At 41.3% G+C, this 25,736-nt stretch overlaps 1 protein-coding gene across 1 annotated transcript in view; it reads left to right on the top strand.

Annotated features, from left to right (window-relative positions):
* The window catches only part of KCNMA1 (potassium calcium-activated channel subfamily M alpha 1), a 423,981-nt gene that overhangs the window by 354,046 nt on the left and 44,199 nt on the right, over positions 1–25,736 (top strand). Inside the window, exons 17-18 of the mRNA XM_083363343.1 lie at positions 1,013–1,237; positions 5,437–5,629. Of these exons, the coding sequence (XP_083219469.1) occupies positions 1,013–1,237; positions 5,437–5,629 (418 nt within the window). The remainder of the gene's footprint in view (positions 1–1,012; positions 1,238–5,436; positions 5,630–25,736) is intronic.

Consider the following 25,736-nt stretch of genomic DNA (forward strand, 5'->3'; position numbering starts at 1 on the left):
TCGGCAACCGTTCTTCATATGATTTTGTCTCCAGGCCTTTTATCATCTTAGTTGCTCTTCTCTGCACTTTTTCCAAAAGTCTCAGCATTTTTTTTTTGTAATGCGGTGACCAAAACTGGATGCAGTATTCCAGATGTGGCCTGACTAAGGCTTTATAAGGCGGTACGTGATCTTGTCTCTGTCACTATGTTTATGCAACCGAGGACTAGCTAAACCCCAATTCTGCAACCGTTCTTCATGTGTCTCCAGGCTTTTAATCATCTTAGTTGCCCAAATATCCCCTAATCCTCAAATTCAGTTTAGAGTGTCATTCAGAGGTTTTCCACAGGAGATGGTCCAAAAAATCAGTATGGTGGTTTTAATGGTGTGATCAAAGGTCCACCCATTATTTATGTTCTGGCACCGCAACGCCATGCATTCTTACCCCATTCCTGGGTAGTCTGTTAGAATATGTGACTGTGATAAGAATCTATACATTTTGAAGACCTGGCTCATATCTTCTATATCAGAGGTCTCCAGACTTGGCCACTTTAAGACTTGTGGACTTCAATTCCCAGAATTCCCCAGCCAGCTGACTGGGGATTTCTGGGAGTTGAAGTCCACAAGTTCTAAAGTTGCCAAGTCTGGAGACTCCTGTTCTAGACCAGGGGTAGGCCATCCTGGCTCTTTGATGACTTGTGGACTTCAACTCCCAGAATTCCTGAGTCAGCATGGCTGGTTCAGGAATTCTGGGTATTGAAGTCCCCGTCATCAAAGAGCCAAGGTGGCCTACCCCTGTTCTAGACTAACCATGTGGGATTCTACTTAACAGCTACAAATATTCTTTGCTTTCCAAACTCTATGCTATTTTCTAAGCTTTGAGCATTTAACGCTCTGTGGGATATTTTTGAGGCAAAATGGTCAAAATGTCCTGGTGTTCTCCTGCTCCTGTATGCACCGCCATGCTTGATTCAGATGGCATTTCAAACCCTAACTCCTTTCCCGGTTTTGATTCGTGTTTTGTTTTTTCCAGACCCGAAGTGAAGCTGCAATGACAGTCCTCAGCGGCCACGTGGTGGTTTGTATATTTGGCGATGTGACATCAGCGCTGATAGGACTGAGAAATTTTGTGATGCCACTCCGAGCAAGCAATTTCCACTACCACGAGCTCAAACACATTGTGTTTGTGGGCTCCCTGGAATATTTAAGGAGGGAATGGGAGACCATGCATAACTTCCCCAAGTTGTCAATTTTACCAGTAAGTCCAAGGACCGGATCCTTCCTTCCTTCCTTCCTTCCTTCCTTCCTTCCTTCCTTCCTTCCTTCCTTCCTTCCTTCCTTCCTTCTTCCCTCCCTCCCTCCCTCCCTGTCTCCCATTCTTCCTAACTCACTATGTTCTTCCTTTTTTCTTTCTTTCCTTCATTCCTTCTTCTCACTTCTTCCTTCCTTCCTGTCTCACTTCCTTCCTAACACTGTTGGTTCCTCCCTCTCACTGCTTCCTTCCTTTTTGTTTCCCTTCCTTCCTTCCCTACTCACTATCTGTCTCCTTCCTTCCTTCCTTCTTTCCTTCCTTTCTTTCTCCTCCGTCCCTCCCTCTCACTGCTTCCTTCCTTCCTATCTCACTGCTTTCTTCCAGTCCCACTTCCTTCCCAACATACTACATCTCCTTCCTTCCTTCCTTCCTTCCTTCCTTCCTTCCTTCCTTCCTTCCTTCCTTCTTCCCTCCCTCCCTCCCTGTCTCCCATTCTTCCTAACTCACTATGTTCTTCCTTTTTTCTTTCTTTCCTTCCTTCGTCCTTCTCACTTCTTCCTTCCTTCCTTCCTGTCTCACTTCCTTCCTAACACTGTTGGTTCCTCCCTCTCACTGCTTCCTTCCTTCCTATCTCACTGCCTCCTTCCTTTTTGTTTCTCTTCCTTCCTTCCCTACTCACTATCTGTCTCCTTCCTTCCTTCCTTCCTTCTTTCCTTCCTTCCTTTCTCCTCCGTCCCTCCCTCTCACTGCTTCCTTCCTTCCTATCTCACTGCTTTCTTCCAGTCCCACTTCCTTCCCAACACACTACGTCTCCTTCCTTCCTTCCTTCCTTCCTTCCTTCCTTCCTTCCTTCCTTCCTTCCTTCCTTCCTTCCTATCTCTCTCCCTCCCTCCCTCTCTCCTTCCCTCCCTTTCCTTCCTTTGATCTGGGGTTTCGTTGTTTTGTTCTTGACTAGTGATAAGCTCGAGGACGTGGCCTTTCCATGGTTGTTGTAGCTATGAGAACCATGTCCTGAGAGGCCTTATTAGAGGAAATTTGCCGATGCACTCCGTTCCTTGTCAAAGGTGGATTTCAGCTGCTATCAAAATATGTTAGCAATGTTGCTCATTGAACACTTGCATACAGCCGGTTTTGATATTACGATTTTTGTTGACAGCATGACACTTATTAGGTATGGTATTATTTATGCCTATGAAAGCTTTGAAAACATTTTGCATTGTTTGTCTATCTACCTGATCTCCCTGCATTTGTCCAGATCGGCGAAAAGCTGGTCTGTTGGCTTTCTTCCCCAATCTCCTCTCTTTCTTAAGGGAATACAGATTAAAAAGGAGATGGATTTCTGTATCGCCGGATGAGAACAGGATCTAAGAGCCCCCCCCCCAAATTCCTCACTGTTTATGCTTCGGTGCCAATGATAATGCAAATTTCATAATAGGTTGCCGTTTACATAAGGCCAAGGGACGCGGTGGCTCAGTGGGTTAGGACACTGAGCTTGTCGATCAGAAGGTCGGCTGTTTGACTGGTCGAATCCCGAGTGCTGCGTAGCAGAGTGAGCATCTGTTACGTGTCCCAGCTCCTGCCAACCTAGCAGTTGGAAAGCACGTAAAAATGCAAGTAGAAAAATAGGGACCGCTCCGGTGGAAAGGTAACAGTGTTCCGTGCGCCTTTGGCGTCTAGTCACGCCGGCCACATGACCACGGAGACGTCCTCGGACAAGCGCTGGCTCTTCGGCTTTGAAATGGAGATGAGCACCGGCCCCTAGAGTCGGAAACGAGTAGCACGCATGTGCGGGGGAACCTTTACCTTTATCTTATAAAAGGCCAGGAAGAAAATCACCACTAGGTCCCCAGTAAATGTTTTCTTTCAAATTCTAGATTTGTTTTTTCTTCCTGGTAAAGGGGCAGCTTACAAAAATAAGCAAAACAAAGGTTAAAAGGAAGCAAATAGCATCAAAACTGAAATCCATCATTAAATGTTTGGCTGGTCTGTTTCATATTAGTCTTTGAAGCTGAAGCAATCGTCGTCTTTAGCCCACTTGTCGTAAAACTGAGGAACACAAAACAGGAGACCTCCTTCCCAAATTAGCAGTGTATCTCTCTCTCTCCCTTTGTCACATCAATAGGCCTGGACCGTTTTCCTCGTAATTCTCATCCATGCCAAATTTGGACGCCAGACTAGGGCCTGGGGGAAGTCATCCTGTTCGTGATGTTTGAATTTGGAGTGTTATAAACACATTCCAACGCATATAAACACCAAGAAGGATGTCGTGATGTTTTGATAGATGGTCCAATTAGTAATTTTGCTGCCAAGAAAAGAGCGTACATTTGCACCTATTAAGTTAGTGTCCTTTTCTCTCCTAAAGAAAATCTAACTTGGTCTAAGCAAATGTCGTGGTGGAATAGTTTAGAACAGGGCTTTCCAACCTTTTCACCCATTGTACCACTTTTAGGATATGGCAACATCTGAGTACCACCAGTTGCCTAGCTCCAGCCATCTCTCGCTTATGCTTGTGTGGTGCTGCCACCAGTTCAGCTCATTCCCCTTCCCCGCTACCACTATTCTGGGATGGTCATGTACCACCTGCCAGGTACCAATGTACCACAGGTGGTACCAGTACCACTGGTTGAAAAGCCCTGGTTTAGAAAAAGATAAAACTTGCTACAGGTACTGTTTTTGGGGATCTCTCTTTCTATGGATGGATGGATGGATGGATGGATGGATGGATGGATGGATGTAGAGAGAGAGAGAGAGGTAACTCCAAGGAGGCAAAGAGGAGGGATCAAGTGGGGAACTAGCCTGACCCTTCCTAATTTCCCTCACACATTATTGGTTCTGAAAGGAAGGCAAGTAGTCTGGGCAGATTCCTGAACTTTAGGTAGAACACAATAAAGTAGTCAACTTGAACCTTCATGTGAAGAGATGGATGGATGGATGGATGGATGGATGGATGGATGGATGGATGGATGGATAGATAGATAGATAGATAGATAGATAGATAGATAGATAGATAGATAGATAGATAGAGATAGAGATAGATGATGAAGAGAGAGAGAGAGATGGGGATACAGATAGATAGATAGATAGATAGATAGATAGATAGATAGATAGATAGATAGATAGATAGATAGATGATGAAGAGAGAGAGAGAGAGATGGGGATACAGATAGATAGATAGATAGATAGATAGATAGATAGATAGATAGATAGATAGAGTAAACAGACAGACAAAGATAGAGACAGGCAGGCAGACAGACAGACAGGAAGGCAGGCAGGCAGAAGATAGATAGATAGATAGATAGATAGATAGATAGATAGATAGATAGATAGATAGCTTTTTTTCTCATAGAACGCTCAGAACGGAGTTCCGGCACCTTTTTTGGATGGAACCTTGTAGGGTAGGCAAGGCAGGTTGTATAACATGTGTGAGTTCCGGCACCTTTTTCTTTTACAAAAAAAGCACTGGATAGATAGATACATAGATAGATAGATGATGGAGAGACAGATGGTAGATAGATACAGTAGACAGACAGAAAAAGTTAGAGACAGACAAACAGGAAGGCAGGCAGGCAGGCAGTTGATAGATGAGAGATGAGAGAGAGAGATGATTTATAGATAGAGAGAGAGAGAGAGAGAGAGAGAAAGAGAGAGAGAGGGGGGGGGGAGATACAGTAGACAAACAGACAGAGATAGAGACAGACAGACAGACAGATACTGCAGGTAGATAGTGTTAGTTTGGTTCTATAAAGGATTCACCCTTTTCCATATCACGGGCACAAGTCCAGCATCCCCTCCAGTGCCTCTCTGAAGCTGCCCCTTGGGATGCTTAGAAAGGGCAGTTGCTGCCCCAGGAGACTAAGAGGCCTCGAGTTGGGCTGTAAGTGGCAGGCGTGGATCAGGAGGTTTGCCCTCCTCCCTGCTCCTTGTTTCTTAGCAATAGCGTGGCTGAGTTATCGGGTCTTAATGCTAAAACGCTGCCATCAGCACCAATCACCCTTTTCGACGGGGAGCACTCTCGTCTATTCCCTGGCACGCCGTTAGACCCCGCTTAATGTCAGAGCATTAAAAAAAAGAGAAGGGATACTTGTTAAATAATTTCCCAAAGCTCGTCCTGGGTGTTTAATCTGTTTTCTTTCGTTCCTTTCCTCTTTCCTCTCCTTCTCTCTCTCCCTCTCTCTCCCTCCCCCTCTCCATTTGCTCTGCTGAAGGGTACACCATTAAGCCGAGCTGATTTAAGGGCTGTCAACATCAACGTTTGTGACATGTGCGTCATCCTGTCAGCCAATCAGAATAATATTGATGATACTTCGCTGCAGGACAAGGAATGCATCTTGGCGTCGCTCAACATCAAATCCATGCAGTTTGATGACAGCATAGGGGTCTTGCAGGCTAATTCCCAAGGTAAGGACGGCCCTGCAATGCTTCTCCAGGCTGCCTAAAGGGGACAGGACGTGGCAGGGAGAATATCTCTCACTCAGTAATTCAAAGGGACCTTCCATCAGCCGGCTTGACGGTTGAACCTGCTGATTGGAAGGATTGGGGGGGGGGGGCTTTGCGCGTAGCAGGCAGGGGGAGAAAAGCAAACCCGGGCGCAAAGAGAGCAGAGGTTGATGGGGGAGAGAATTTTTATTTCATTTTCCCCTCCTCTCTCCGTCCGTCGAATTCTCTCCCCGCGCGTCACGGTGAAAGTTGTTCGGTTAATGCTTTGCATTGCCGGAGGTTGCGTCGTCGCTTTGTGCTTTGGATGGAAAAAAAAAAAGAGAGAGAGGGTGATTTGCGAGCGGCTTTGACCAGCATCTTTGCGTTGTCAACAAGGTTTTATGTCAACGAAATGTCACGCAGTGCCGAAGCAACACTTTTCGGGGCAGAGAAAAGAAAAGAAGAGTAAATAAATATAAATAAACCAGGGGTGGATTTTGGGAAGATCTGTTCAACATCCGCACAAAAAATCCTTAGAGCGTTGTTCGGCCTGACTCTGATTTCAAAAGCACAGCACCTACGAGCACATCTCTCTGGCCGTGTATTTTTTTGTTGTTGTTGTTGTCGTTCCTTTGTTTCGTTCCGTGTTTTCCCAAGAGCGCAAAACAGACAGCAGTATATTAAACCTCCGATAAACAGGCCAACTGGTATTTCATCCGTGCCTATAACCTGCCCTGAATCTTGCAACATCGAAATAGACAAATCAATAATAATAATAATAATAATAATAATAATAAAAAGCTGAATAAATGCCCAAATGCTGCATTTTAAGCAATCATCCTCTTCCTTCCATTCAATTATCCTTCATCATTCCGGTAAATTGCTTTCATTCAAAAAAAATATATCTACCATTAAAGAGTTCGGTGGTCGATGAAAACGGAAAAATAAATTGTGATGGCGTTAAGCATCGCCTTGTTGTTTCACTTCCTTAATTTAAAACAGGGATGTGATATGTACAGCAAAAGCTAAGATTATATGCTGGGGAATAGCTGTCTGGCCATTTAATTGTCCTCTATTAGCATCCAACTAAACTCCAGATAACTCCATAATCTTTCAATACCGACAGAGATATTGATGTCCACTCGAGTCTATTCAGTTTAGTCAACCTGATTGTGTTCCGAGATTTTATAGGATACGGAATTTGTATACCTGTGGCGGATGGTCCCTAGAGATGGGGGGGGGGAGGTGTTGTGATGGAGTATAGCAAAGCAATAATTTATGAGGAAAAAAGGAAGCATATTCCAAAAAGGATGAGGGAGAGACAAGAATCTCCCGGGGTCAGAATAGTGAAGATTTAGTCTAGCAAATTTCCGTCTCTATGGTATAAACAAGCAAGTAAAGAATTTATCCCAAAAATGCTTTTTCAGGAGGCACCTGGACTTTCTTGTTTTTCTTTGAAGACCTTTCGCTTCTCATCCAAGAAGCTTCTTCCGCTCTGACTGGATGGTGGGGAAATGGAAGGATTTATACTCCTTGAAGACCGCTGGTCGTTTGCATCCTTTTAGAGAGTCGTTGAGGCCACTTGGAGGTTTATCTGTGTCCTCAGGGTCATCTGAGTGGTGCAAATGGGTGTGGTGCCTTCTCGGAGCTGCGGAAAGGATTTGTGTTGTAGACTGGAGATAGAAGCCATGGTTGTTAAGCGAATCACTGCAGTTGATAAGTTAGTCACATGGTTTGCTAAGTGAATCTGGCTTCCCCCATTGACTTTGCTTGTATGAATCGGTTGCCAAGCGTCTGAATTGTGAGCAGACTATCACGGGGCTGATACAAAGGTCGTAAGTGAGAAAAACGGTCCTCAGTCATTGTGTCCAGTGCTGTTGTGACTTTGAACGGTCACTAAATTTATTTATTTATTTATTTATTTTTATTCCATTTATATCCCGCCCTTCTCCGAAGACTCAGGGCGGCTTACAAGCTTAGCAGTAGCCTTCATTCTATGTATATGCCTGCTTGTTAGGGCTTTCACACACACACACACCAAGCGGCATTATTACAAAGTCAGCTTAATTGCCCCCAACAATCTGGGTCCTCAGGCAGATTGAATGAAGTGATGTAAGTCCCACCTCTATGAGTTTACACTTAAAGACACTGCAGTGTTTTCCACTGGTAGGGATTTCCTTCTGCTGTCGTGGTCAGCAAGTGCCCACCTCACTGGGTGGGCCAGATCAAGAAAACAAATTCAGCAGGAGGGCCGGAACTACTTCTCTTGAGAGATTGGCTATCATGAAAGAAATCTTGCAAATCTGATTGTGTTACACCTCCTTCCTCTTCTCATACTTCAGTGAAATAGGGAGGTAGTTCTGAGCTGCTTCCGAATATTCATTGATTGGTTGTCTGAACACCGACACGAAGTTCCAGAATGGGTGCTTTGATTTCCTACGAAATCAAGACTCTTAACGTCTCCTTCTACCTTTATGCTTCTTGAAAAGGACAGTGTCCGAACCGTTGGTCAAAATCAAAAAGGTACAAAGAGAAAGTTGTTATACTTTCCCAATTTTTCCAGCTGGTCTGCTGAAAATCCTACTTTATTTTAGCTGACATGGTCTTTCAAACAAGGATGTAGCCAGCTTTTGTGTGGTAGCTACTGTATTTTTTATTTATTTATTTATTTATTTATTTATTATGGGACTTATATGCCGCCCTATCTCCCAGAGGACTCAGGGCGGCTAACAACAATAAAAAAAACCAGCAGTACAAAAGTTGAGAAAAAATTAAATAACAGCCCCAAATATTAATTACACAGTTAAAATTAAAACTTTTAAAAACCCATCATCAATCCAGGTCAGCCTGATGGAAAAAGAACGTCTTGAGGTCGCGGCGAAAGGACCGGAGGTGGCCGTTAGGAAGCCAATGGTGCAAACTTTGAACTGTTATGTAACCAATACGTTATGGGTTTGTATTCCTCAGGATTAATCTGTGGCTAATGTCCCATTTTATCTATTTGTCCCCCCCATTTGTTTTCATTTTTAATGTTGACTTCACCTTCTCTTTTTCTGAATTTATCTTTCTTATTATTAATTTGCAGTGGATAAACTCTGCGGTTTGGCTTCAGCCGCGAAGAGTGGTTTATTATGCCTAATATTATTTACTACATGTATAGTAAAGTATGTATATTAGAGTACATTGTTGGATAATTTATGAGTAATTATAATACATAATGTTAATATATTGCCAAACAGATTAATAATATGTTCTGTAATATTATTATGTATTGTAATGATTCATTAATAATAAATTACAGACATTAGTCTTTAGTTGGTAAGACATGAATGAAATTAAAGCCACACATAGCCCTGGTGCTTTAATTCAATTATTATTATTATTATTATTATTATTATTATTATTATTATTATTATTATTATTATTATTATTATTATTATTTCTAAGAGGAGATTGAGAAGCTGAGGCAAACGGGGGAAATCAGATTTATCTATAGAATGACAAAAGTCAAGACAGGAATCCAGATTCCCTTAACAACTGGCTTACTACCTTATCAGCTGCCGTGATTCATTTAACAACGGTGGCTAGGAAAGTTGCAAAATGGGGCAAAACTCACTTAACCAATGTCTCACGGAGCAGCAGAAATTGGAGTCCATAAGCCGAGGAGCCCCCGTATTTGAGAGGGCTGATTTAAGCATAAAGTCAACGCTCTCCTGTCCAAACTTTTATAGAATATTAATATTGATTGGGGTGGGGGGTTATTGTGCTCCCTTCCTTTCTTTTCCTTCCTTCCTTCCTTCCTTCCTTCCTTCCTTCCTTCCTTCCTTCCTTCCTTCTTCCCCCCTCTTACTGTGTCCTTGCTTCCCATGTCTGCTTCTTTCCTTCCTGTCTCACTTCCGTCCTAACTCACTGTCTCTCCTTTCATTCTTCCTCCCTCCCTTTCTCACTTCTTCCTTCCTTCCTTCCTTCCTTCCTTCCTTCCTTCCTTCCTTCCTTCCTTCCTTCCTTCCTCCCTCCCTCCCTCCCTCCCTCCCTCCCTCTTACTGTGTCCTTGCTTCCCATCTGTCTCACTTCCTTCCTAACTCACTGTCTCTCCTTCCTTCCTTCCTTCCTTCCTTCCTTCCTTCCTTCCTTCCTTCCTTCCTCCCTCCCTCCCTCCCTCTTACTGTGTCCTTGCTTCCCATCTGTCTCACTTCCTTCCTAACTCACTGTCTCTCCTTCCTTCCTTCCTTCCTTCCTTCCTTCCTTCCTTCCTTCCTTCCTTCCTTCCTTCCTTCCTTCCTCCCTCCCTCTTACTGTGTCCTTGCTTCCCATCTGTCTCACTTCCTTCCTAACTCACTGTCTCTCCTTCCTTCCTTCCTTCCTTCCTTCCTTCCTTCCTCCCTCCCTCCCTCCCTCCCTCCCTCTTACTGTGTCCTTGCTTCCCATCTGTCTCACTTCCTTCCTAACTCACTGTCTCTCCTTCCTTCCTTCCTTCCTTCCTTCCTTCCTTCCTTCCTTCCTCCCTCCCTCCCTCCCTCCCTCCCTCCCATTGCATTCTTCCTTCCGATCTCCCTCCCTCCCTTCCTTCCTTCTCCCTCTCTCCCTCCTTTGCAAAATTTCCGGTTGGAACTACAGGTATGAGATACTATTATTCAAAGATGAGCAAATGCCTGAGCTGAGGAACAGCTATGGTTACAAATATCCTGTGCATTTCCCGTATTTTGTTCCATTCCCCTTTTGAATGGCTTGCCCTTTCGGTTTTGCAGAAAACGAAATATTTTCCCCTATTGCCGTGGACATCGCGTGGGAACCACAACAGATAAAAGGCAGTCATACTTAACCAGTTGAAGATTTATGCACCTCGTAGCAGCTTTGCTTGGGGTGGGGTGTCTGCCTCAAATAATGTGATGATCTTGGCTAATGATTTAAGCTGCTATTTTGAATTTGAGATGATAAGAGCAATGGGATTTCATTCGTAAGCTTGTCGTCATCTAAAAAGCTGTCTCCAGTGGCTCTGAGCTGGTTTTTTTTCTCCTTTTTTTAATTGAAAAGTTTTACAATACATTTTTTAAAAGACAAAACCCCTCCCAACCCTCTTCCCCCTCCCCAGCCCTCCCCAACTCTTCCCTCCCCTCCCCCTCCCCCCTCCCCGACTTCCCAGAGCTCAATACAGGGTATAAAAATACAAACAATCATAGTCTACCATATGCAAACAACAATAAAATATTAAGTTCTATCGCACTTTAACTCTTATTAAAATAACTACAAGCAATTTATATATCACATCAATACTTATTCAAATGCTAGGTGAAACTTTTTAGTCCCATATTTATTCTGGATATAATCAATCCATCTTCTCCACTCCACAATATATCTCTGAGCTGTTTTTAAGCAGGCTGAGGAAGGGTAGAAAAGGAAAAAAGAAGAAAAAAAAAGAATTGCGCTGTAACATTTGTTTTCCCAAAGACATTGCAAGAAAGATCACAGCGCAACGGTTCAAACGCAGTTCAGCATTACAGCAACTCGGAGAATCGCTCTCCGAATGACTTCGGCTTACGAGAGTTTTCCCTAGGAATTATATTTCAACCACATGAGTAATTCCACTGTGAGCTCCATTTACAGTCTTTGTAAAGTAGGGCTAGTGCATAAAGAGAATTAAATAGTGGGCAGATAGATGACTCAAGAGAAATTAGCTTTGCTAAGGCGGTCCTGGAGTTCCACTATACCAGGGGTGGGGAACCTTGGTTCTTTTATGACTTGTGGACTTCAACTCCCAGAATGCCTCAGCCAGCCATGCCAAACCTGTGGCAACTTAGAACGGAGAAAATAGCTGCAGCCAGGCTGGTTATAGAGTTGACAGTCCAGTTGCCTTGTGAAAAAAACACCTTTGGGACGACTGATAAAGGCGAATATTTGTAGCTCTTGGGTTGAAATGAGGAGTTCTTGGTGCTCTCTGAGCTTGATTACTTTCTTGAAAATGTTTCACTACCCAACTAGCTAACATCATCAGTGCTAGGAAGGAATGGGGTTTGCCCTCAGTTTATGTTCTAGTGGATTGCCTTGTCGGTGTTGATGAGGGTGGTCGTGGAAGTTCTTTGGTTGGGCTGTTTACTGTTGTCTACCTTGGCAGTTCCTTGACTGGGGTATTGTCTACGTCTTGATGGTTGGTCTGATGTTAATCTTAGTGTTAATCCATGCTTGTCTGGATGTTGGTGTTTGGGTCTTTTTGTTAGCTCTTTGATGTGTTGATTGTCTCTTTTGCAGAGTAGGACAAGAATCAGATGAAATCAGATGACACCACAATTTCCTCCTAGGATGAAATCATGGTCTCTTTTCATTACATGCGTTCATTGCAGCTCTTTTCATGTCCATAGACCCAGAATTAGCCAAAGAATCTATCACAGCATTGCTCCGCAGAGCACCTGACTTAACCAGGTATACAAAGATTGATGTCCTGGTTCCGACAGATGAAACTCTTGAAAGAACTTCGAGGCATTGTTTACCTTAAAGAATCTTTATTCGAGTAGCATAGCATTGGCACTAACATAGCCGAAGCCAAAATCTGAATTCCCCTCCCCTGAGCACATAGTATTAAAGCACAATTACCTCCCCCAATTAACAGTCATAAATCACATTCTCCAGTTCATTTGAAATGCAGGCTTTCCTTCAGCTCTCCAGCCCACCAATTCTGATGATCTCTTATTTCAATAACCTTGGTTCTCACACTAGGTTCAGTATTGTTATGTCTAGCTAAACTCTCGTGCACATTCCTCCCCCCAGCATCATCTAACTCTAACTCTTAAGAGTAAAACAAAAGAAGAAAATGGTTGCATCTCCATCTGTTGTCAAAGCAAAAACATCCGATCTTAGCAGCGTTGACAATTGAAACACCCAGGATCTTATCAACCTTTGCCTAACCACCCAGGCAGCAATCAAGATGTGATGCTCACTAACACTGACGGTCTCTAGAATATAAATTGAGAGTAAGCCCCATTCCTTACTAGCACTGAGGATGTTACCTAGTTTGAGTAATGAAGCATCTGCAACAACCAAGCTCAGAGAGCACCAAGGATCCCCCGTCCATATCTCTCCTTCACCAAAACGATTGACTTTTATATGTTGATAGTTGTCACAAAAGACTCCCTTATCTCTTCTGTCAGTGGTATAGGTGATCATACCAGCCATATCCAGGATAGCTCTACATATTTAGTCAGCAGTTACTGTATGTCTGATGTTCACCTAGAAAAATATCTGTGCTTCCTGTTTACTGAGACCTGTGAGAAATCGTCTGCATTGGAAGTTAACAGTCAACACATAGCTTCCATTTACTATTCTTCCACGTACCCTTAGTTTCCATGTGTAAAACTCTACCACTACCAGTTGAAAGCATGGGGGAGACATTGTTTCAGGAAGATGGATGTTCCTATAATGGTCAAGAGTTGTGTGCAGAATATGATTCCCACAAACTGCAATCAGATTTCCAAAGTTCGGTGTACTCCTTCTGTGTGTATTGTGTCCATGTGCCTACAGACACTAGGGTAGAATGGAGGTGCTTAGTAAGTGGCTGGATTCTGAAATTTGACCCACCAGAATTTGGGAAGGTAAATATTAGCAAACGTTTATTCTTATATAAGTGTTACCCCTATGTTGTTGTTCTTTCTCTCGTCCCCATCTCATGAGTGTCTTTTACAAGAGTAAGGAAGGAAAAATTCCCATAATGCTTACCTTATTATTTGAAATATCTGTCTTTTCATAGACCTTCGGCATGCCATCTTTAACTCCAAATGTATTTTGAAATCTGTCCTTCATGTCTCTTAGAAGGAATGACAGAGAGAGACATTTGTGTCTCTTTAATTATAGCAAAAATGTTACAGAACTTATTTTGCTGACATAATATTACTCTACCGTCAGAGTATATGGCAGATTGGAAAACAGCCAAATTCTAACCCACAGTTCTCTTTTTTTCTGATTAACGTTCATATCCACCTGGATTCCAGCAATTTATTATGTTTTACTTTTATTAGGGAAAAGTTGAAAGGATGAAAAAAATAATACTCGGGTATTTCTGTCCTTGGTTAAGAAGATCAAATATTTCAAGCTAAATATTATTTGAATTAGGATCTTATTACACACAATCAGGTTATATAAATATATGTAAATATATACATTATCCCTGTCATCAAATTCTCCTTCTCCAAATATCACAGTTTGAAGTTTGCAAACAGGTTTTAGCAAAAAAAAAAAAAAAAAAAGTTGGTGGTTTGGGCAGGTTAGTTTTTCTTAGCTGATTCAACGAAATTTTTGATGACAGCACAAACTTACATGAATGTAAGGTAGTCTCAACTAACAATGGTAAACTGGGTTAGTGAAGAATGCTGGCTTCTCCATTACAATTCTATCATGGATACCTTTTTAATGAGGCTTCACTGTGTAAGCAGAGTTGCTTTTTGAGATGAAATGATTGCATGGAATGAGTTATAGACTCGGAGTTAAAGGAAACCTAAGTGTCTGGCTCTAGTTGTTACTAGTTCATTAAGCAAATCAGGATTTAATGTATGTCCACTTCTCTGTATTATAAGTGTTAGAAATTCCGTTTATACATAGCACCACAGATCAAGCAAAGGGCACAGTCACCATGTGCTTTACTGCTTCAACTGTAGCAGGAAGCAGGAAAATCTACTTAGTACAAAAGAACATAAAGTATATGCCATAGACCCCATATTTCTAAACACTAACATCTGCTGGCTGAATACTACTGTAGTTGTTGCACAAAAATACATTACCACAATAAGAGCCTGAAAGTAGATAAACTTGTATGGAATCAATCAATTTTTATTACACTAGAGACCAACATTCTTGTATTGAAATAGCTGAAATTTACTTAAAGGTACTTTTCATATTTATGCTCAGAGTTTTTGCGAGTCTAATTTGAGACAAGCTGGCTCTGGTCAAAACTAATAAACTGAAAGACCAGGTGTGCGTGTGTGTCTCTCTGTGTGTGCGATTGCTAAACATACAGTTGTGCACATTAATTACAACACTCTTTTTATTCCAAATTTAAATGACCGTTGATCCTTTTAGTATTCGGGCATCTACTGTTTTTCAAAGAAAAAAATATCCAATGCTTCAAAATAAAATTTAAACCATTCCATGTAAACACACAAGTGCTCTTTATGAGCATCAATTATACACCAGGCTGGAAACCCCTTAGCCTCTGTGTTATGAAATATTAAATCAAAATGCTTCCTGTTTCCCAGATGTCCCTGAGATCAATAAGGTGGTATTTAGAAGCCACTTGGAACCTTTTTTGCCCGCAAATTTATAGTTTTTGTCTCCATTTTCTGAAAACCCTGTTTTATATGAAGTATAGCACTCTTGGTAGTTCTTAAGAAGCAAACTGGTCTGGGCTACTTGGTGTAGACAATTGCTCTCATACAGATGTTGCACAAGGGAGATTGAGTCAAAAACCTGCTTTAAGATGACAAATGGATGGAAACATTATTGTCTTTGATTGCATCCCTTACATCATCTATATGTCGCGAGGCAGAGGGCTATGCTTTATCCTTAGCTGTTTTATAAATATTTAAGCCCTTACAGTTGCCTAAAGATATTAAAGCATATTTTTTACAGGGGCCCGGAATATAAATATTATATGTAATACAAAAGATACCACAAAGTGCTTTAATGAATTCGTAATTTCCTCTTCACTTTTTATTGGAATATAGTTTATGTTCCAAGCGATCGACTTAAAGGATTGGAACCCAGCCCGCTTCCAGACAGTCCACAAACTAACGGTAAATGGGATTGGAGGTGGTTTTTTTTTATTTTGTTTAAAATACAGTAGGGAATTCATATTAAAAGGAGTCCTGGGAATTTCATCAAGGGACATCTCAATCTTTCTTGTCTGGAGCAATGCAAGTAAATGACATTGAGGTACTGAGATTCTTAATCAAAAGCTTCGAAATGCCTTAACTTGGAACGAACTATATTAACAGCAATAGCACATACAGTAGATTATATTCTGCTTCACGGTGCTCTACAGAGTCAGCCTCTTGCCCCCAACAATCTGGGTCCTCCTTTTACCAACCTCGGAAAGATGGAAGGCTGAGTCAACCTGGAGTGGGTCAGGATCGAACTGCTGGCAGTGGGGAGTGTTAGCCAGCAATACTGCATTCTAATCACTGGACCACCACAGCAGAATAGGATAGGACAGGACAGAACAGGATAGAATGCAGAAGAGAAGAGAGAAGGAGAAGAGAAAATAAGAATAGAATAGAATAGAATAGAATAGAATAGAATGGAATGGAATGGAATGGAATGGAATGGAATGGAATGGAATGGAATAGAATAGAATAGAATAGAATAGAATAGAATAGAATAGAATAGAATAGAATAGAATAGAATAGAATAGAATAGAATAGAATAGAATAGAATAGAAGAATAGAAAATATGGAATGGAATGGAATAAGGAAAGAATAGAATAGAATAGAATAGAATAGAATAGAATAGAATAGAATAGAATAGAATAGAATAGAATAGAATAGAATAGAATAGAATAGAATAGAATAGAATAGAATAGAATAGAATAGAAGAATAGAAAATATGGAATGGAATGGAATGGAATAAGGAAAGAATAGAATAGAATAGAATAGAATAGAATAGAATAGAATAGAATAGAATAGAATAGAATAGAATAGAATAGAATAGAATAGAATAGAATAGAATATATGGAATGGAATGGAATAGAATAGAATAGAATAGAATAGAATAGAATAGAATAGAATAGAATAGAATAGAATAGAATAGAATAGAATAGAATATATGGAATGGAATAGAATGGAATGGAATAGAATAGAATGGAATGGAATGGAATGGAATGGAATGGAATGGAACGGAACAGAATGGATAATATGGAATGGAGTGAAATAGAAGAGAAGAGGGGAAGAGAAGACGAGAAGAGAAGAGAAAACACAAGAGAATAGAATAGATAATATGGAATAGAGTGAAATAGAACAGAACAGAACAGAATAGAATAGAATAGCAATGCAGCAATAGCACTTAGACTTATATACCGCTTCATGGTGCCTTACAGCCCTCTGTAAGCAATTGACAGAGTCAGCCTATTTGCCCCCAACAATCCGGGCCCTCATTTTACCAACCTCGGAAGGATGGGAGGTGGAGTCATCCTTGATCCGGTGAGATTCAGAGACCTGGCAGTGGGTAGAATTAGCCTGCATTCCAACCACAGTGCCACCACAGCTCTTTTAAAACTGATTGAGTACTTTTTTTTTTATTCTGTGCACTTGCACAACCCTTACTTGCTCCAGTAGTTTTGTGGATTGATCTGTTGACTCACAGCTCTGTTTCTGCCCTCAATTCCAGATAGATAGATAGATAGATAGATAGATAGATAGATAGATAGATAGATAGATAGATAGATAGATAGATAGATGATAGATAGACAGACAGACAGACAGACAGATGATAGATAGATGATAGACAGATAGATGATAGATAGACAGACAGACAGATAGTTAGATGATAGATAGATTAGATAGATAGATGATAGATAGATAGATAGATAGATTGATAGACAGACAGACAGACAGATGATAGATAGATGATAGACAGACAGATAGATGATAGATAGACAGACAGACAGATAGTTAGATGATAGATAGATTAGATAGATAGATAGCCAGACAGACAGACAGACCATTGTTCATCACCATCCTAGCCCTTGTCCATCCACTGCAGGATGAAGGCCTCTTCCGCCTGTTTCAAACCTAGACGGTCCTGAGCTTCTTTTGGCCAGTTGGGCCTGCCATACTTGCTTGATGTTGTCACTCCATTTTGTTTTAGGCCTCTTTCGTGAACGCTTTTGGTCAAATGGGATCCGTTCTATGACCGCCTTGGTCCACCCTGCTCTCAGATCTTCTTGCCGTGTGACCAGCCCATTTTCATTTCAATTCTTTGACTCTCCTGAGGGCATCCTATATATGTTCGTTTGCGCCCTCGTCCATGTGCGGGTCTTTCTATCTTGCCATGCGATGCCAAGCATGTCTCTTTCCATCTATTATCAGTACAAATAAATTATGATGCAAGCCTACAGAATTGTATAGGGATGCTGCCTCATTTTCAATTTTTCACAGAATATAAAGATTCACGTCATGAATATTTCACAAAAGTTCAGGGGCTCCCAATGGTTGCCTGTTTTGTGTAACGTTTGCTAATTACGAACAACAAAACTAGACATTCCAGGCTGGTAAATTACATGACCCTTTACATTTTAATGAGACAACAGGATTTTTGCAAAGGGATGTTGTTTCAGTGCTTAATGGTGTCAGCAATGTTGTAATTGTAGGTTGAGGCATATTAACCAAACAACCCTTGAATATAGAGGGTTTCTCTCAACAGCGTCTTGGGAAAATGAAACTTGAGTGTTATCATTAAGCCTGTGTCGTTCGTATGCCGCTAATCACTTACTTTATTATGTGTGTATCCATTGTCTTCCTTTAATTGCTCTTTAAATTAAAATTAAAAATAGTTCCAATGCCCAGAGCGGCTGTGATAGTATCTTGATTATGAAGATAACTTTGATAAAGTGGAACATGCCAACAATGCATTATGAGAATCACAGTGATTTAAAGTTATGGTTAATAGCAGATATTCTGCTTCTGGGTTTCCCCCCCCCCCCCCTTGTTCTGGCACATATTGTTTGTTTAATAGATTGTTATTTATATACACTGAGACAATTACACAGGAAGGTTCATGTATTTCAGAATAATTGTTGTAGAATTGGTTTTCCAGAAGAAGACAGCTTTGGCAAAACTAACCAAGATTCAATCTCTCTCTCTCTCTCTCTCTCTCTCTCTCTCTCTCTCTCTCTCTCTGTGTGTGTGTGTGTGTGTGTGTGTGTGTGTGGTGTGTGTGTGTGTGTGTGTGTGTGTGAGAGAGAGAGAGAGAGAGAGAGAGAGAGACAGAGAGAGTTCATGGATACCACACATATAGATGGGGCAATTATGCTGAAGATGTGTGCCTAGAGTATGTTAAGGTAAAGGTTCCCCCGCACACGCGTGCTAGTCGTTTCCGACTCTAGGGCCCGGTGCTCATCTCCGTTTCAAAGCCGAAGAGCCAGCGCTTGTCCGAGGACGTCTCCATGGTCATGTGGCCGGCATGACTAGACGCCAAAGGCGCACGGAACGCTGTTACCTTCCCACCGGAGTGGTCCCTATTTGTCTACTTGCATTTTTACGTGCTTTCGAACTGCTAGGTTGGCAGAATCTGGGACGAGTAACAGGCGCTCACTCTGTTACGCGGCACTCGGGATTCGACCCGCCAAACTGCCGACCTTCTGATCGACAAGCTCAGCGTCTAGTTTAAGGAAAAGAAGGAGTGGGGAGGACATGGTAGCAATCTTCCAATATTTGAGGGGCTGCCACAAAAAGAGGGGGTCAACTTGTTCTTCAAAGCACCAAAAGGCAGGACAAGAAGCAATGGATGGAAACTCATCAAGGAGAGAAGCAACCTAGAACTAAGGAGAAATTTCCTGACAGATGAGGACAATTAACCAGTGGAACAGCTTGCCACCAGAAATTTCCTGACTGTGAAAACAATTAAGCAGTGGAACAACTTGCATCCAGAAGTTGTGAATGCTCCAACACTGGAAGTTTTTAAGAAGAGATTGGACAACCCTTTGTCTGAAATGGTCTAGGGTTTCCTGCCTGAGCAGGGGGTTGGACTAGATGATCTCCCAGGTCCCTTCCAACTCTGTTAGACAAACTCATAACAAATGAAGCAGGTTACACTGGACATCTCTGCATGTTTTCTCATGGACATTCATTGGGCTGTTTTCAAATTTCACCATCTCAAATGTTAAGACTCGAAACCTTTAACTATAATTGAAGAGGCTTGCTTGATATTTTTGCTTTAGAAATGTGAAGATCTGGGGGGGAGAGCAGGGTGGGGGGGGGAGAGAACACCAGAGAAAAAATAAAGGAATATACACCCCCACCTTCCCCCCTTTTGCACCCAAGTCCTTATAGAAAAATATAAGACCAAACAATTGAACAGAAATATTCTACCCTCTGTTTTAAGTTGAAGTTGCTTCCTGGGTCTGTCACCTTTCTGCTCTTGGTGTAAAACAGTCTTTTTCTTGGTTTGATGTCTGCTTTCTCCTGAGCCTGCGGATATTCATCTAAGAAAAAAAGAACGGTGGGGGAAATCTGGAGAAAATCCCGGTATAATGCAGTATGGTTTGCGGCAGGGACATCCGCCCCAAATTGCAGCAATGGCATGTTGAGAAAAATGCCACCATTACATACTTGCTGCAGGATTTCTGATGCAAGGAGGTGAGGGGCAGCATTTGCATAACGATGTTATGAAATATGGACCATAATTTCCCTTCCGTGTGCCCCCCCCAGGAAAAGATCAAAGGAAGCAGAAGCCAGAGTTTATAGCTGGTTAATAAGGAGGGGGGTGGGAAGACGAGGCCTCAGACGCCTAATTCTGAGAAAATAAATGAACTTATTCCAACACTCAGGCGGGTGCAGAGAACCAAACGATGACATAAGTTACCTTTGGACGGCAGCGTGGAAATGATACAGAGCACACAAGTGCGTGTATGAATCATGCGTGCACGCGTGTGCCAGTCATTAAGATGCAATTATAGAATTCCATCGTTTGTGTGATGAGGTCGTGAGCTGTGTCAGTGTTTCAAAGTCACACATTATTTCAGATGTCTCTGGTTCTACGGCTGAGATCCTCCACCCGCCCAGCTCTTTCGGTTCTCCTCTTGATGTGTTCTCGTTGTGGGATTTTTTCCCTATTGTTTGCTTTATCCTTTCTATCATCTCATTCCTATTTCTGCTTGCCCTCTTTTCATTTCTTCCCTTTTTATTGCTGCATTTGCTTTTTATTGTTCATTGTGGTAAGCCACCCAGAGTAGCAAATAAATTTCACAAAATAAAGAAGAATAGAATAGAATAGAATAGAATAGAATAGAATAGAATAGAATAGAATAGAATAGAATAGAATAGAATGTAGGATAGAATAGAATAGAATAGAATAGAATAGAATAGAATAGAATAGAATAGAATAGAATAGAATAGAATAGAATAGAATAGAATAGAATAATAGAATGAAGAATAGAATAATGGAATGAAGAATAGAATAGAATGAAAGAATAGAATAGAATAGAATGAAAGAATAGAATGGAATGGAATGGAATGGAATGGAATGGAATGGAATGGAATGGAATGGAATGGAATGGAATGGAATGGAATAGAATAGAATAGGAAGGGACCTTGGAGGTCTTCTAGTCCAGCCCCCTGCTCAAGCAGGAGAACCTATACCATCTCAGACATGTGACTGTCCAGTCTCTTCTTAAAAATCTCCAGTGATGGAGCACCCACAACTTCTGGAGGCCAGTTGTTCCACTGGTTGATTGTCCTCCCTGTCAGGAAGTTTCTCCTTAATTCCAGGTTGCTTCTCTCTTTGGTCAATTTCCATCCATTGTTTCTCAACCTGCCCTCTGGTGCTTCAAACTTAAAGGGACATTTTTAAGGAGCCCCATGCATGAGCTGTTCTTAATCTCTTGTAGGGACTTAAGGTTACAGTTCCATGACTTGCTGAGAAATTTGGCCACCTGACTGAAATTACTTTTAGAAACCTGGGAGAACTTTTTTTTTCCCCTGAGGAAGACCCATCCTATTCGATTCAAATTTCACTTTAGGGGAACATGAAATTTGAGGGCAACTTAGGAATGTTCAAAATTCTCGTGGGAAAGTTTGCTTTCTTAAGCTGAATTATTTTCGCTTCCAAACGTCATCTCCTTCTGAACTTAGACTTTGCACTAGATGCAATTGCATATAGCACAGCATAAGGACTATTATTCCAGTTTTGGAACTGCCTGTATACATACAATACATACACACAAGTGTACATATGCATAATGCTGCTCCCAACAGTTCCTTAAAATAAAGAGGGGGGAAGGAAAGATAGATTTTTTAAAAAAAGATAGAGCTAGGTTTAATGCTGCTGTTAAGAATATGGAAGAGTGCTTTTGTGTTAGACTTTTAAGGCAGCCAGAGAAAATTCAGCTACATTATGAATACGTAGTGCTCCGATGCTCTTGTAGGTTGCCAACAGAAAGGAAATACACAAGTTAACACAATCTTTTATTGGTGTGTGTGCCTGTGTGTGTGAGAGAGACTATTTAACACTGTCAAGTCAGTTTCTTTAAGATAATAACAGTACAACCTGTCACACCGCCTCCCACAAATGCACAGGTACAGTATAGGTGATACCTAGCTCAGTAGTAGCAACTGTGAGAGGGATCTTGGAGTCCTAGTGGACAATCACTTCAATATGAGCCAGCCGTGTGCTGCAGCCACCAAAAAAGCCAACACAGTTCCAGGATGCATTAACAGAGGGATAGAAACAAGATCACCTGAAGTGTTAATACCATTTTACAAGGCCTTGGTAAGGCCACACTTGGAATACTGCATCCACTTTTGGTCAAAACGATGTAAAAAAGATGTTGAGACTCTAGAAAGAATGCAGAGAAGGACAACAATGATGATTAGGGGACCGGAAGCTGAAATATTTGAAGAATGGTTGCAGGAATTGGGTATGTCTAGTTTAACGAAGAGAAGGACGAGGGGGGGACATGATAGCAGTGCTCCAATATCTTAGGGGTTGCCACAAAGAAGAGGGGGTCAAGCTGTTCTCCAAAGCACCTGAAGGCAGGACAAGAATTAACGGATGGAAACTAACCAAAGAGAGAAGCAACCTAGAACTAAGGAGAAACTTCCTGACAGTGAGAACAATTAACCAGTGGAAACACCTGCCTCCACAAGCTGTGAAAGCTCCAACACTGGAGGTTTTTAGGAAGAGACTGGACAACCATTTGTCTGACATGGTATAGGGTCTCCAGCCTGAGCAGGACTAGAAGACCCACAGAGTCCCTTCTGATTATATTATTCTGTTTTTAACTCTAGTAACATTTCACTTGGGAGTTCAAGGGTTTGATATACAGTGTTGTATAATATTCGCATGTAAACTGTGAGTAAATTAACCTGATTAAAATTAACCAACTGGTAATCAGTAGATATTTCTCTATTTTAGCTAAAAGTCGACTTATATACCACTTCACAGTGCTTTACAGCCCACTCTAAGCAGTTTACAGAGTCAGCCTCTTGACCCCAACAATCCGGGTCCTCATTTTACCAACCTCGGAAGGACGGAAAGCTGAGTCAACCTTCAGCCATTCAGGATCGAACTGCTGGCTGTGGGCAGAGTCAGCCTGCCATTCTGCATTCTAAGCACTCCGCCACCAGGGCTCAGTGAGTGAAGGGGACATCTGACAGGTGTCCATCAGCTCATAGAGGAGGATAGAAGTTCTTTTTGTTAAGGTATTCTAACAACTGAATCTACACAAATATAAAAGAACAGTGGTAGCACCCAGAATTTTGAACTATTTCAGTTGAATGAGTCTGACATTTCAGTGATTCTATAAAATGTCATTTACTGGAGGCAATCTCCGAGAAGTTATTACTTGTTATTTTTTTAAAGAATGGTGGAAGAAATATTGAAAGACAAGAAATGGCTTTTCATGATCACTTCGCACGTCTTAACTAATTTCAGTTGTTTGCCATCTTTTCTCACATCCAACAAGGGTTGAATTATAACATTTAACTTTATTATTTCTATCTTTCTATCTATCTATCTATCTATCTATCTATCTATCTATCTGTCTGTCTGTCTGTCTGTCTGTCTATCTGTCTATCTATCTATCTATCTATCTATCTATCTATCTATCTATCTATCTATCTATCTATCTATCTATCTATCCATTAATTACATTTATATACTTCCTGTCTCTCTGTATTAGTTATACAATCCTATCTTCTTCCTTGTAAAGATGAAGATAATGATGGTGAGGAAGATATTTAAAAAAAAACCCTCAAATCTGTGCTATTGAATTTCAAGAATTTGTGATACGATTTAGAGATCAAGTTATATAGATTAATACATTTTCCTATACCATATTATTTAATTTCTATCACTGTATGATTACCACATCTCCAAGATGCAGTTGTTAAAGACACATTGAATTTGCACAGAAAAATCAAGCATATGATTAGCACTTCTTTTTTTTTCCAACTGTCAAGAACCCATATTTTTTATAATAGGTTGGCTTGCTCTCCTTCCATAATCTTTTTGATCTTTCATCACTGTTTTTGCTGCAAGGACATGCTTTGAATGTTGATATATATTTTTTATTTTTCCCAATAAATCCATATGGTGAGCAGAACATCCCCCAGGCCACTTTCAGAGGTATTCTACAGGAGCTATCTTCCCTGATTTAAAAACAAATAAAATTACAAAGAATATCAGGTAGCATAGGAAAAGCTGCCCAATAGTAATCAAAACAGGCTTATCTGGCCCAACCCTGATTAGTCCATAAGCCTAATTAAATCATTACACATCAAAGAAGTCTCAGTGGCTTTCCAAGCCAAGAATTGTTCTGGAAATTAAAATGCAATCAAATACTTTGCGGTCGCCAAATTAGCCTGCGGATTTGGTTGATATAAAAATTGAAGCACATCCCACCTGAATGATCCAGAATGGACCCTAACCCCGCGGACCCTTGAACTTACACAACTGAGCCCCCACGTTTCTGTTCTTAAGTGAGACATCTGTGAAGTGAGTTTTGCCCCATTTTACGACTCCTGTTACATCGGCTGTTAAGTGAATCACTGGCAATTGATAAGTCAGTAACTCAGTGGTTCAGGGACCCCAGCGTCCCCATTGACTCTGCTTGTCAGAAGGTCACAAAAAGTGATCCTGTGACCTTGGGGCACAGCAACGGTCATAAGTGTGAACCAGTTTGCCAAGCCTTTGAATTTTGATCCCATGATCGTGGGGATGCTGCAAAGATTGTCTGTCATGGTTCCGACAGCTGAAACTCTTCAAAGAACTTCGAGGCATTGTTTACCTTAAAGAATCTTTATTTGAGTAGCATAGCATTGGCACTAACATAGTCGAAGCCAAATGAGTTCCCTTCCTCTGAGCACATAGTATCAAAGCAAAATTCCCTCCCTCAATTGACAGTCATAAATCACATTCTCTAATTAGTTTGAAATGCAGGCTTTCCCTCCATATCTCTAGCCTGCCAATTCTTATCATCTCTTATTTCAATAACCTTGGTTCTCACACTAGATACAGTATTGTTATGCCTAGCTAAACTCTCATGCACATTCCTCCCCCCAGCGACATCTACTCTGAAAGTAAAATATAAGAAGAAAATGGTTGCATCTCTAACTGTAGTTAAAGCAAAAACATTAGATGTTAGCAGCGTTGACTGTGAAAAATGTCACTTTTTCAATGCCATTGTAACTCTGAACGTTCACTAAATGATTTTTTTTAAGTCGAGGACAGCCCGTAGTACCAACTTTACTCCAATCTCCTCAAGAAACTAGTGCACTAAACCCCCATCATTATGAGACGATGCCTTTGACAAACAACAATGGGATTTTTTGGCCACCCCACTCATCACAGCCCTGCTTTCCCCATTTTGCGAGAGCCAATACGTGTGCGATAGCAAGGTGCGTGTTGGGTTGCGTACACAATGTATCTGAAGAATCTAAATTCCGTTATGATTTCGAGTGATTCGAAGCTTGTCCACTTCTTGCCACTGTTGCAAAAGTGGCAAGACTCTTAATGTTTTCGGCAATCCTTCCTCAGTCCACATTCTTCGAAATACCCAGTTGTGAGCGTGGAAAAACCTGACCCACGCTCAAGAAATCAGCGGTGTTTTTGTCTACCTTTTTCTGCGCCGATCACGTCATTTTCTAGGGAGATCCTCAACAGGAATTACCCCTTAGCTCTGCTCAATCTTTCTATGTTGGTTTGAGGGTTGATCTGAGATTTCTATGTGCAAAGTCCAAAAAGGACTGTGGTCTTCTCATAGTGGTGAGTTTTTAGCCAGGTGGCTGCAAGGATTGTCTGGCTGTTTTTGTGGAAGAATTAGCTAACTCTGTGTTGTGGGTTGGAAGACGCCCGAGTATAAGATTCTTACATTCTTCAGGGTGGCTTCTTCCTT

The sequence above is a fragment of the Vipera ursinii genome, assembly GCF_947247035.1.
Source record: "Vipera ursinii genome assembly, chromosome: 5".
NCBI classification, from domain to species: Eukaryota; Metazoa; Chordata; class Lepidosauria; order Squamata; family Viperidae; genus Vipera; species Vipera ursinii.